The 14,890-nt window shown below is 37.3% G+C and overlaps 1 protein-coding gene across 1 annotated transcript in view; it reads right to left on the bottom strand.

Moving 5' to 3' along the window:
• LOC149018743 (histone acetyltransferase HAC1-like) overlaps window positions 1-14,890 on the bottom strand; it is a 70,339-nt gene that overhangs the window by 39,022 nt on the left and 16,427 nt on the right. Inside the window, exons 2-3 of the mRNA XM_089152902.1 lie at window positions 10,047-10,499; window positions 9,555-9,660 (exon numbers count right to left, since the gene is read on the bottom strand). Coding sequence (XP_089009028.1) covers window positions 9,555-9,660; window positions 10,047-10,240 — 300 coding nt within the window. The 5' untranslated portion in view covers window positions 10,241-10,499. The remainder of the gene's footprint in view (window positions 1-9,554; window positions 9,661-10,046; window positions 10,500-14,890) is intronic.

The following is a 14,890-nucleotide window of genomic DNA, read 5'->3' as shown; positions in this document are numbered from 1 at the left end:
TTTTAAGCATTTATGCCTTCATTTATATCAAGTAATGGATATGTAAATCATGCTTTATTAGTATGCATGTTCACTCCTTCAGCGTATCTATTTCAAAGTTAGGGTCGAGTTGGAACTCATATATATGCTTGTTTTCTCACAAATCTAAGGTCATCACTCTGTTCAAAAGGCCTAAAATAAGCTAACATATTCCAGCCAAACAGAACCCAATACCCACCGAGATGGGCCTTCGAGTTGGGCCGAATTGACTGGGAATTTTTATCGCATCTCTGCAAAGATCTCAAAAGATCTCAGCTTTTTTAGGGACCAAGATCTCAAACCATGCTTGCAACAACATTGTCTAAATAGCAAGTGACCTTCTGTTTTATTAATCTGGAACTGTAACTATTAGATACATAGGGGCTTATCTACAGCCTTACAATTGCATTCCTAGTTGTAATTGAATAAGAATTGAAATTTTTTTCTGGGGATTCTTCCAAAATAAACTAATTAGTTATAACCTTTCAACTGCATTCTTCTGAAAAATGAAGAAAGAAAACTCTAATAGTACGTACTAGCTAAATAAAGACTACTTAATTAATGTGTATCAGGTCCCTGATAAGGTCAATTTAATTACTGTGTATCAAGTCCGTGATAAGGTGTAAATCTCATTAATGTGTATCAATCTAAATAGACCTGACTTAATTTAAACTATATAAATAACCTATTTCAAAATTGACCAAGACACTAAACTAAGGGCCCACAGAATAGGTCCACAACCACATAACCAAGATGAATAACGGCCCAACACCCACATCTTTCAACCTTAGGTTGATTTCAAAGGGAAATATGCCAATTCGGTGCCGGACCTGCATCAGTTGGTTTTCATTGCCAACAAAGGTTGCAAATTCAAACAAAATATGTGTGTACCTTTTCAATTTGAAAGCTTAAGTATGTTTATTAATATCAAAACATGCTTCTCTAGTAAGTTTCAAACCCAACCATGCCCATGTGACCAAAGAAACGTCAACCTAAAACAACCCCCACCCCCAAAAAAAGAGAAGCACCACCTTTTCAAGACTTAAAACTAATCTCGAGATTTCAAAAATCTCTACCCAGTAGAGATGCCTTTTCTGGGAGCCCCATCCTTCACCGATGAGGATGACCACACAGGTAACCAACGCAAGCCGACATTCATAGGAGTTTCAAACAAACGTGGGCAAGTAAGAGTTTTCCAACCTTGTATATATGAACAAAAGATTCTCAAATAGGATTACTTCTTTTTCTTCTACATCCTACCTCTAGTTTATTAGTATCTATAACGTCACATGATATTAAAGCATTGAAACCCAGAGTTCAATCCAACAGCTCATATGGTGCTCCCAATCCACCTTTCCTTGTGTACATTGTTACCTGCTATCTACCTCTTGTGGAGGTAACCACTGGAGATGTTACACGTTTGAGCCAATAGTTACTTACAGCTATCGACATTATTTGGATAGTGCCTTTGATACTGTTGCTGATTCTATGCTTGCTGATGCAATTCTTGGTAACTACCACTTATTTCTCTAATTGTTAAATAATTCATTCAACATGAAGATTATATTACTTTAGTTGACAATGATTATTGCCAGGGTGAAGTTTTGTATCCATGTTCACTACAGCTAATCTTTTGTTTCATTAATGTAGGGAAGTCTCCACTTCCTTATGATGCAATATTGCCTTTATCTTCTATATATATGAACCATGAAAGGGAGCAACTCTGTAACAAGATCAGTTCTTCTTCCCTTCTATCAGTTGCTACCATTTCATGTTAGGATAAACACCAACAGAGAACGAACAAAAAATGGAAATAGAGAGACCCAAAAGAGTGAATTGGCGTGGCCCACACACCAACATGATGTGCCACATCCACAGGCTTAGCTGAAGAAGCTTCACTATGTGCAGAAGATTAATACAATGGGACCTCTAAAAATGCCCTTAGAAAAGTATTACAAACTTTTAAACAAAACCAAGGTATAAAAAATCGGAGAAATTTCGCCAAAGTCTCAAACATTTTGAGAATTCCAACCCAGCCAAAATGAAACAGATAACCAAAACAAAGTGGATCAAAAACAACGAAATTTTGGAAAATTTCATTATTCTGATCTGAAATCTTAAAATTTCAAAAATTTTGGTCGAAATCTCGAAAACTTTTTGGTTGAAGTTTCCTGAATTAATTGTGACTCCAACTCAAAGAATGTACGGATCAAATTTTGTGGACGACATCTCCCCCTGTCTAACCCACCATCTGTACATGCTACTAGCCGCATCATATGACTATTACGATAGATCAGGGGATCCTTTTCACAAATTGGTGAACTATATCCTACAATAAGTACTCAAAGAACAATGCACATTAGTACTACCAACCATTCACAAAGCACTAAGCCATTTGTGTTAAGACTTGGGAGAGTACAATGTGATGATGTCCTTGAAAATCATGTACAAACAATAATTTTTGGCAATATGCATTAATGATTCACATCATTACTTCAAATTGCTTCTCATTTAAGCCCTTGAGTACTTAACCAATTTATAAATGTGTATTAAAACATGAGGATCCAACTGTATACTGCAAATCAAGGGTTTTCATGCATGTGAATTTATACTCAAAGAATGTTTAGATGTGTGAAAGTACATTTAGATTCAACTGCATACAAGCAAGCGTAAGTGCAAACCCAAAAGACATTGCCAGTTATTTTTAACCAGACCAACCATGTATATGTTTTTGTAGGCTTTAAAATAGGCTGCAAGAAGATCCAAACCCAAAAATGGCATAACCGCACCAAAACATGCTACCAACATCTGGCAGGCTTCGTATCAGATTTTGGTGAATGAGAAACAAGATTCTTTAGTATCTTGCCCAAAATCCCCAAATCAAACACTGACTTGACAAGAGATCATGCAGTATATAAATAGTTTTCCAATACAGAAAACAGGTTGCTTCCATCACTTATGGTTATGGGTTATTCAAGTCACCCACCAAAGTAAGTTGAAGCAGTTCAATATTCAAAAAACAGGTAGAAGAATTTGAGCAAAGATAAAAAGTCACACATACATTTAGATTTTGGTCTTTACTACCAACCAAGGTGTATATCCAAATCACTAGATCACGTGGGATTTAAATATATTTATTAAGCTTAAAACAAGCTTCCTTTATTGTTCAAGAACAAACCATGGCCATTTACCCACCCAAACGACATTCCAAAATATTAAGGAAATACACTATGTCGCTCCTCAATATCTCGAGACCACAAGATTTTGAGGAACTTGACTTGGTCAAGATGGTTGTTCAAGAAGAGTTTTCGAACCATAGCATGAATAGTTGTTTGCATTCCTCGTCTCTTACAGGAACAGTAATCAGAAGAAAGAAGTTTGCATAGCTTCTGTCTGTCACTTTAGTCTTTGTCTTTATGGGACAATGTTCACACAAGCTTAATATGTTAGGATAGGAAAAATCTTTTTTTCATCATTCATCTGCAAATTGAAGTCCATCATCACTTGTTTTGATGTGAAAATGTTGGAGAACAAGAGGATGAAATTGTTGTCAATTACCTTTGTCCTTTACGATGGGGTCAATCCATGTGGGTTTCACCTTGGAGGTTTACCTGTCAAGTGATGGTTCTTACATGTTCTCCATGTTCAGAGATATATCATCTTCCCTTGAATGAGCTTATTGTTAATATACTTGTTATTCTTCAAGAAGAAGAAGCCTTGAGCTCTGATTAAATCTTTGGCTTCAAGCAAAGGTTCATACAACACATCTAAGTTGTTAACATGAGCATACCTGGGGTTGAGCAAACTGTAGTTCAGATATAAGCCTTATGAAAATTCTCAGTAGTCCAGTAATCTGTATTCCACAAAGTTTATGTGGGGTAAAGGATAACTGTACCTTTTTGGACTTTGGAGGATTCCACAGTTGTTTACTCTTATCAGGTCCCCATCCTGCCATAGCTGTTTTTGCTTCGTCCCATGCCCAAATAATCAGCTAAAAAGCCATTGGCACCCATGATGTGTTTGATGTCAATTTATATTGACAAATAAAATTTACCATCTTAGTCCTCTAAGATTCTATTCGCCCCCCCCCCCCCCTTGAATTTTTGGAAACCCCTTATCACTCGTTTATCGGTCGAATAGGGAATATTTCTAGTGCAAGGTTCTTTTAAATATGATATAACTGATTTCATTATGCTTTAATTCCAAAATTATATCCACATCAATTCCTTTTTGGAAGATTTTGGTTACAGCTTTTGAAACAGCAACTCATTACTAGCATCAGTTTCACAACTAAGTTTATTGACATCTTTCGGAAAATACATTGCTAATAATGGAATTTAGTTAAGACTCAATTTCAGCATGGTTTCTTACCATACATGCTGGACCATCATGGGGACATTTGTTTCCTCAATAAGTGCTTTACCTCACATGACCTTTTAATATGGCTTTCAAATTCATCTAGATCTGGTTTAGCAACAATAATTGGTTTGACTCTAATTATTCGATTAAGGTCTATTAACTAGATTTTACCATATTGCAGGCTACAAGACCATAACTATAAAGGATCTTCATTCAAATTTTGTTTCAAAAAGTATATAAATCTAATGTGTCGGATGGGGTGAATTTAAAACAATTTTTTTGTACCATTTAAATGAGTCCCTAACAAGGATCTCGAATCGAGGGAATGTTTCAGCTCAATGAATCTGCGACAGAATGGTTCGACAGGTTAAGGATTATGTAAAAAATTAGGCTTAATGTGAGGCAATAGGTTTGAAACAGTAAAAAGTCGAGGATTAAACAAACCAGTTTTGCAGCAGGGTACTTTCTCCCAATTTCAGAAGCAGACACAAAAATTGGGTTTGAGACAGTAAGGTGAAGAAATCAGCTTGAGGCAGTAAGAAGTTGAGGATTAAACAAACCAGTTTCAAATAGGTTTGAGACAGGAAGAAGTCGAGGATTAACCCAACCAGTTTTGCAGCAGGGTTTGCCTTCTCCTGATCTCTAAAGTGCACAGAAACTTGGGCTTCGAAATGCTTTAGGGATTTCTTGTGGAAGACAATCTGCTGGTCGAAGTGGAACCAAGTGGGGCCTTAGGCAGGGGAATGTGAGCTCAAAAGATAGAAGGGAGGCAGCATCTGGATTGGTCAGAAGAAGACAGTGATGAAATCAGAAAGTTGGTCTCAGAGGTAAGCTCAGGAATAATAAGCATAGCAGCAACAAATACTCTCAGTCTCAGTTGATGTCGCTGGGGCTTCCAAAGGCTTGATAGCTTTTAGGGGATGAATAAACAGAGCAAGAGTTACATGTGCTTCCAACTACACAAGTCAGCCAGATCATACACCAAATTCTTCTTTCATGGATCAAACATTAAGGACATAAATTCAGCAGAAGCAACAACCTTGACAGCAGTGTTGAGAATAGAAATTGTGGGCTGCTTTGCCCCCCACCATTTGTTTTTATAGACCTCAGTGAAATAAAATAGTAAGGACTCAACTTTCCAATGTCCCAAAATTAGAAACTCCCAGCTTTGGCCCTTCACTTAAAGACACAATCAGTTTCTAAACTGAAGTGACCTACCAATTGTTGATGACTACTAATTACACAAATAGGAAGGAAGAAGGTGCAAATCCACCACCAAAATGGGCGTATTTTCCTTAGGATAAGCTAGAGTTGGTTCATGTAGGTTTTGGCCTTTATTCCATGGGTTTACTTTGCAATAGCCAACTTAACGGGCATAAAATAGGGTGTTTAAGCTGAAGAGAAGTTTATTTTGGTTAATCTGAAGTTCATGTGATCAATTAAGTTATAACATGACTTGGTAGATAGACTGTAATTAAGAAACTCACACTCCCAAGATCTTAGAAGAGAATACTCCTGTATTTTGGACTCCAGTTAGGTGGTTGGCTCAGTTTAAGCTTCACATGTTTCGTTTTATAATTAGTAGACTTTTAGGTAAGTCTTAAGAATTTGATTCCTTTTTTAATTTGCAATGGGCGGAAAGCTAAGTCTTAGGAAGTTTCCTTTTCTGTCAGGATCTTATTTATGAATCTAATTAAGGTTCCCAGTCATACGTTGCCTAATAGATAAAGGATTCAGTTAGGCCTTTCCTTTCAAGAAAAGAAGTTATATTGCTTTTATACAAGTTGCAATTGTAATCAGGCCCATAATGTAACATAGCAGTAGCATGAATAATAAAAGAACACCATCTTCAACTATGATAACCTTGAATCCACAAGGAAGAGAGAAATTTGACAAAGCTCCAAAATAGAATTTCTGATGATTCACTCCAAAAAGTACGTCTCAATTTATAGACTCCTTTAGACCATTGATTTCCCAAACAAATTAACTCTTGGTAATTAATTTTTCAACTAACAGGACTCTAGGAAAGTGAAAAGTACATAGGAACAAACCAATTTGACTCCAGGAAAATGCAAAACGACTAGGAAATTAAAAACTTCAATAACTCCACACAGGAAAACTAGGATGACCCCTTTTCAAGATAAACTCCACATAATCCAAGTACACAGATTCTAGGAGTCCCTTCCATGTTCAATGTTACTTCAGTTCACACACTTTTCCTTTAGTATTCCAATGCAGGATCATCCTACATCATAATGAACATGAATTTGATTATTAAAATTGCTATTGCAAGCTGCTGCTGTCTTGTGCTTAAGTGATTTTGCTGAGTGGTGCAAACAGACTACCTAGGACCGACCAAATCGGAAGAGTTGGCAGTTAGATAAACCAGGTCTAATCTGCTTGGGTCTGGTAGAATTTTAAGAATTTATGTTCAAAGCATGGTCCTAAATCTTGATTTCCGGGCTGGTTTTGGGTCTTTTGACCAGCCAAAAAGTCAGATCTCACCAAGGTCTAGTTGAAGCTAGAGAATTTTACCCCTCCATCTCGACATGTGATTCAGACACATAAGACATGGTTTTCCCATCTGATTGTTGGTATTCAGTCTACTTGAAGCTTCTACACATAGTGGAGGATCTATTTTCTTTTAAAAAGAGTCACTGAAAAATGATTGATATGATTCCTAACAAAAGTCTACCATTGTTCGCTGGAATTTAGAATACTAAATTACTAACTTAGAAACATATATTGAGTTAGTGACATATACAAGGAGTTCTAATATAATTTAATACAATAATCCAAGAATACAAATCAAATGATGTAAACCCTAAACTAAAGAAGCAAAAGTAATGATAGCCAGTCTCCACTTCACAACACCAACACCAATTCCATCTGGAGTTCCTTGGTGGATCCATCCCACGAGCTACATACCACTGCATTTGTTTCAGTCTTTCCTCTGAGGCTCCAAATGTGCAACATACACATCTCAATCCCATGATATCGTATGAGCCCAATTACCTTATTACTCCAATCCACCTTCTAAGAGTTGATGATGCACAACAGAAGCTTCAAAGTTGAAGAAATCATGACTTTTCCCTATAAAACCAAGCATTTGTTTCAAGAGGCCTGAAATATGGAGGAGACATTGAAACCCCAAAAGTGAGACGCTCGAGAACAAGATCTGCCAGATCCAGTCGAGACAAGTGAACTTTGGCCACTTAAAACGATGTTTCAACAAACTTGACCAAGTTGGTTGACTTTTTCTTTTGAACCTTGTATCTCATCTAGAAAACCGCAGCTTTGACAAAATTTAGGTCAGTTTCAAATGGAACTTGAACCACATCTATTGGGGAAAATATTGTCTTTGTTTATTCTATTCAGTTTTATTTTAGAAGTTAGATATGAAGCATATTTGGCTTCTATTATTTTAGCTTTCCTTATGTGAATTACTGTCCTAGTTAGGGAGTCTGAGTTATTGTAGGAGTTAATTTCCATTATACATGATGTAATCACCAGTCATTAAAGATAACTGAAATAGAATGAATCAAGTTTATGGAGCCAATGTGGCAGCATGGCATGCACTATTTACGTGCAGCTAATGTTAAGAACAGTTAGCCCCAACTAACCAACAAATCAGAGAATCAGAAACAAGGACAGAAATTAGTAACTGAGGGTCTGAAGAAACCAGCCACCAAGACTATGATCAGCCTAGGTGTGAATAAAGCTTCTAAGATAGTGAACTACTACAAGCTTCAACAAATTCCAACAGTCAGATTGGAAGATACAAGGGCGGTGATCAAAGTAGAAACATTTATAAAAAATATAAGTTTTATGCTGCAAGAAAAACAAGCAAATTGATTGGCATGTTGGATGTCTTATGTAGATGAGACTATTCTGCATATTAGAGACTAATGAGAACGTTGAACACTCAGTTATGGAGGTGGAATGCAACTAAAGACTCGGTGATTTATGGAGGAAAGTGTCAAGAGGATGGAAGATGAATGTTTCAACCATTAAATTCAGTCACCAACCAGGTTCGATTGAAGGAGCAGCAGACCCATATTAGTAGCTTGGTCTCAGCAGCAGCAGCAGCAGCTACATAGGAACAGTAACGGAACATCTTGACAAGAGCAGGTGGTTAGAAATAGGTGGACTCAACTGTCAACAGCAAGGCTCGTTCGAACATAAGGTTTCGTAATCAAGCAGGGCAAGGCCTCTTGAGACACAGTTGCTTAGCTCTCTCAGCAAAGCCCTAGCCATTCTTATCATTCACAATAGAAAATAGAAAGTACTTGATGTAGATGCAAAGCTGTTTGACAAGAAATAGAATAGAGGAGTTTAGAAGAATAGGGCGAGTTCAACTTTAAACCAACCCTTGGGCCAAGACGAATTGGTTGCATGACTGGACTTCTAGAAGGGCTAAAACACTGTTCACATGAACAGTGTGAGAGCCAACTATAGTCATACTCTGAGAGTACTTTCTGAAGATTTGTGGGGTCCATAGCTTTCAAAAGAGTGAAGAGTGGTTTGAGCTTATTTAGTTTCCACTTTAGAATTCCAGCAAGTGCCTAATTTATGAAGCCTAGTTTCTAATTTTTAATTCTAGTTTGTTTTGATATTACCAAGAATAGTAGCTAACTTCTTACTCAAACTATAATTTTTTTTTTGGGTGGGGGGCAGCTTACCATGTAACTGAAGTTACTGAACCAAACTAACTCTAACCAAGTCAGTTGACTACTTTAAGTCAATAACCTCCAAAACATAATTAAACTAATCGAAAGAAATTAAAATCAAGTACCACCTGAATACACATGTTTCATGCCCATAAGGCAAGGCCCATTACAAAGTAAACCCATGAGACAAAAGATCCAACCCCTTTATTACCAATCCATAGGCTTGTTCTACTAATTAGAAGCCCAAATTGGTCAGGGATCTGCATCAAGTAAATTAGTTGGGATACTAGGAAAGATCTGGTTGTCAATGATTTAATAGCATATATGGCCTCCAAAGTTCAAAACAACGGAGCAGATTGACAGAATAGGATTCATGCAGGTTGCAGCATTACTTACCAAGTAGCAAATACAGAAAAGCAACTGAAGAACTAAAAGTAAAAATATGAAAGGATAAACCAGTTAGGCCACACAGCTTAGATCAGCCTAAATCAATGATTAAACTCAAACCTTTGTGTTGGCAGTCTTAAACAGGCACTCCTCCAAGCGTTTTACAATATCCGGTATCCTTGACTGCATTTCATGAGATGTCTGTCGCTGCTGGAAAAGATTGTAGCTGCATGGGGCAGAACGGAAGATATGAAGAAGGGTGAATAGTAAAGCATACTTCAAACATGAACTACTAGGGAGAAAATGCTTATAGTAGCAAGAGCTCAGATAAATATAAAGTATCAAAAGAGAATGGGGGTGCGGAGCTAAACACTGAACTGCCTTGCTGAAAAAGCACAAAATCCAGCAATATAAAAGCGAAACAAATCCACCCACTTTATTCTTTCTGTATACACTCTCACTTGTTTTTTAATGCAGTGTACAAATAGTTATAAATTCGGGCACAGGAAACATTTAAATGCATTAATAAAACTCAGGTAACAAAATGAGATCCTCCTATTCAAATGATCTGGACACCACACCACAAGAATTTGAAAAGAATTTTAAACTTACATCTTGTCCTGCATATATTTGCGCACTATAGCAAATTCAGGATCCATACTGTATGTACTACGAAAGCCACCTATACTTTGTGTTTGTGAAGGTAAAGAATTTCCATTTGGCTGAGGTAGAACAGAAGCCTGGGAACCAGCTTGATTCGGTAGCTGTCCTGAAATCTGCCCCGACATAGGTGCCTGAACATGCATCTTTCTTGTGCATGCTTTGAGTACCAGTACTACAACACTTTTTCACAATTGGACCGCAGGGTTCTCCAACACCAACCAAGATTCGCAAAGCATCAAAATGGAGTAAGATAAACAAAAGGCTGACACCAAATCAATGAGGCCAACGGCCTCATTTCAGATCAGTGACAACATTCAGTGACGTCCTCAATCCTCATTAACTGCTGAATCTGAGGTGCGCCCAACTCAGAAGAATTTGTAACTTATCTGGAGTCGAACTTTCCTGGAAGCATGCATCAAATCAAAGACAACATTTCAGTTTTTTTAGCAGAAGACAGCCAACCAAGACATGATCAAATGGTTAAAAGCATGTAATTTCATGGAGATTCATCTACACCAAAAAGAAAAAATAATAATAATGGACATAGTCACAGTCATCATCAACATGTGTGTGTGAGAGAGAGGAGTTAACAGAACTCATAATACAATACACCATAAATCTGATACAAGACTTGATATACTAAAGACAGATTGAACAGTTCAGATGATGCAAGCCTTATATGTACCAATGGAAATTCAGCTACCAAAAGTGAAACACTTGTTTTAGAGAAAGGTATACAACCAAGAACTTTCAAACTAAATATAAAAAAATAAAATAAAATAAAAGCTCAAATTTTTAAGTGAAACACTTGTTTTAGAGAAAGATATACTGCCACAACCTATCTTTTCTCGCTTTCCTATTTTTGCCTAGGAGTCACTTTATTATTGATTGTATCTCTTCTATAAAAAGATCTCAATAAAACACCAAAAATAAATCATTGGTGCACGATTTAAGATTTGAATGCTAGACATTACTATAATTAATAATACTTTTATTCACTGGGCTACACTGCAAGTCATGATAAGAGTCAAATAAAATATAAATGAAGTATTAAGCACAGGTATAACACCCCCAACCCCAGCTTCAAATATGCCCCTCCAGCCCAATAAATTGATCTTTTTGGCATCGTAACAAGAAGCACATCATAGGACATTCACTTCATTGTATCACCCCAAAAAGGAGTAGTCTTCTGACAGCTAATCGAGTTCTCAGGTTCAGAATATTTTCACCCCTTGCTATTGTCAAATGTATGAAATGCCATTCGATGCACAAAGCAAGATGCTCATAGCAATAGCAAAGCAACTTATAAATACTAATTTCATATACATTAATTTTATCAAAACACTATATCAGAATGCCTACATTTCTTGCTGTACTATTTTGAGTGTTACTAAATATTATGAAATTGACAGTGCGATGTACCAGCAATTGAACGAGGGCCAAACTACCAGCACCTTTTAAACCTGAACCAAATCAACTTTAAGGCTATGGTTTAAAAATTTTTGAGTAGGCTAAGGAAATCCTAGGCTTGAGCTGGCCAAATGCCTTAAAGGGGTATTTTGGTCATTTTTCACACCTCTTTAAGGGTTCCATGAGTACAGTTAGATTCCTTGACTTATCATGAGTCTGAGTCTACTTTTACTTCTCTAGTTGACTATGTCATGGTCAAGTTATTGAAGAGTCTTCATCTATATGGGAATCCTAGTTGGAATCTATTGTAAAAAAATTATTTTGGATAATTATTAATTTAATTTATTATTTCTTGTGGTCCTAGTTGCCAGTTAGTTATTGAGTTGGCAATTAATTTTTGCAAGTGTCTCTAGAAGATTCCTTTTTATTGACTATCTAAAGTAGTTGAGTCCAAGTAAGTTTCCTAGGTTGAGTCCAACTCTATTTTCTTCAATGTAAGGCTATTTATAGCCTCCACATCTCCTTGTAAAGAACTCAGATGAAGATTAATAAAATTGAAGACTTGGAGTCGTGGCCTCATGGGAAGCATAGCCCACAACCTGGGTTTAAACTTTAATCCAGTTTCTGCAAACTACAGCATTGTCTTCAAGCCAGTTACAACCTTCTTCAACTCCTCTCAAGCCAACAAGCTCTCCTAAAACCAGCAAGTACATCACAAGCCCCTTCCCCAACCCAATTACCCTTCCCTACCCCATCACAAGCCCTTTCCCCTTCCCCCAGCCCTTGCGGCAGCAAGCCCTCACTCCCCCACCAGCAGCAACCCCCACCCTCCTCCCTCTCCCTTCTTTCTTTTCTTGATCTTGCAGCAGTCACAAAATTCAGAGAAGAAAAGAAAGAAGGAAGCAATAAAGAAAGAAAGAGCCGAAGATCAATCCAAGAAATTCAAGAACCCAATCAAGACCAACCGAGAACTTCGGCCTCCCTTTCCCATCCAGGATGTTGCTTAACCCAAAGCCATAATTCTTCCAAAACCCATCCATAATTTGATTTTTTTTAAAACCCCAACCTTACCCTTTCCTTATTTCATCCCAACCCATCTAGGTTCTGTTAACTGAGCTTACCCATCTAAGTTTTGTTAATTGAGCTTCTCCATATCTTTCCCAATACCCTAATCAAAAATCTACCCCATCCTAGTGATTGTTAAAACCCTAACTTACCCTAAACCTATCTCATATCAATATTATTATTGCACTACCCTCCCAAATGATCCCATTGTGGTGGGCTGAATACATAATATCTCCCTAACCCTTCCCATATTAGCTCTTAGTTTGCTGGTTCACAAGAAGAGCATCCTGGAGTAACTCAAATTTTAGGGATTTAATTTCACATCTCAAAACCCTAGAATTTGGATTACATCAGTGAGAGAGGGATGATAGAGAGATACTACAAGTAAAAATTTTAGGAACCTAGATTAAATCATAAATAAAGGATCAAGCTGCACAAGGAATTAATATAGGACAGATATGAGGGTTGTCGTGCAATGAACTTACTCCTCTAAAAATCATAAAGGAAAAGTTATTCTAATAATGGATAATTAATGGAACTGAATGTTGGCAGTAAAAAAACACGTGCAACTAGATGAGGATCTTGAGGTGAGTAGTAAAGCTAGAAAACTAACATTAGGAATGAACAAATTCCCCTTTACACACCCTTTGTTGGAATGGAATGGAATGGAAGAAATCCACCATCTCTACTTATCTTGTCTCTTTTCCGGCCCTATTTGGCACAAAGTCTTATCTCCAACTCCTCCCCCAGTTCCTCTATTTGTGAGACCATTGGTGAATTAGTTTTGGGGCTTCCATCATACATGTTTGGTTTGCCCGCGAAATCTTGGAAGATGGACTACCAAATCCAGTTTGATTGACCAGATATGTAGGGTCTTCCTCAATTATGATTGCTCTAAGATTTCTTTGCTATCCCCAAAACCTCTTGTCGAGTCATTGGCCCCCCAAGCAACAGGCTTACTGTTGTTAACTAGGGCTTAGATGCTTCCTTTTTGTTGACTTCCCCCTAAGATTGGGACCTCCCCACCTCCCCCAATCCGACCAAAAAACTCTCCCTTCCCCATTCAAGGCTTTAAATATTAGTTTAACCACCTACAAGAATTACAGTTAATTTAGTGGCAGCTTTGAGATATAATTAGTTGAGAAGAAGTCAGTTGAGGTAGCATAGCCATATCTCATGCTTCAAGAACTCGCTAGACTCAATCCAGAAAGAGATGCCATATGAAATGGCAAAAGTGCATACTCTGTCCAAAACCTGAGATCTAAGTTAGACAAGTATTGACCTAAACCCCCCATGTAAGTTGTGCTTTAACTAGAAACTCAGTTTTCATGTTGGTTTCAGTAGATAAGCCCAAGAAACCTTAAATGATTGGTTATTTGGTTTCACCCCCATTTTCCAATGGTGATAGCATCGGATTGTGCAGAAAATTGGGATACTTCAAATAAAACTTGAAGAAGTTTTGAACATTTTAAGACAAATTTCTCAAAATCTTCATGTTTAGGGTCAACTTAATATATGCTACACCATTTTGGCTGATTTATGACGTGATAAAGTCCAAATAATCAATCTATTCTCCACACCCACCACCACCCCCCCCCCGGTGCCAAAAAACAAAAAGGGGGTTAATGGTGATTTTCTCAGGTCCTCTGTATCTCTAACTAAGATACAGGATCAACCGTTCAACCCCCCCCTCCCCCCACCAAAAGAAAAAAAAAAGAAGAAGATACAGTATCAACCATAAGCCCCTATTTATTTGCCTTACCACGGATGAGTTAACCAATAACATCCAAGAAGAGAGATGTAATATAAGCTCTTTGCTCATTATAAATTATAACATTGGGTAGATAAGACAAAAGCAAGACTTAATACTAAGTCCAAGACATGGAAAGTGACCTTAGGAACAAGACTCTTTAAGATTCACAGATCAAAAACAAGTTTATGATGCGTAAATTCAGTCACAAAATGGTGGATGACGATGTGCTAAAAGCTGAGAAGAGAGACGGACGCTACCAAGTGACTAATTCAGAAAGGTTTACAATACCACAAAAAAGGTGATATAAATGAAGATGTTGCGTTAAGAATTAAAAGAGGGATTAAAGAAAGGGAGAGGTGCAACCAGAGTTCTATTCGACCAACACATTCCTTTCAAGCTTAAAGAAAAGTTCATGGGATGATTGCTCAACCTTAATGCTGTATGGAACAGAAATTGGCAGTTTAGAAGTGCCATGTACCGAAGCTCCACAGTGCACAGATGAGGATGTTATGATAGATGCACGGCAAAACAAGGAAGGATACAGTAAGGGATGAAATTAATGAAG

This window comes from Hakea prostrata, chromosome 4, assembly GCF_041222555.1.
Source record: "Hakea prostrata isolate BN-2017 chromosome 4, UWA_Hpros_2, whole genome shotgun sequence".
In the NCBI taxonomy this organism is placed as follows: Eukaryota; Viridiplantae; Streptophyta; class Magnoliopsida; order Proteales; family Proteaceae; genus Hakea; species Hakea prostrata.
The sequence above is the reverse complement of the archived record's forward strand: the minus strand, read 5'-3'. Positions and strand labels throughout refer to the sequence as shown.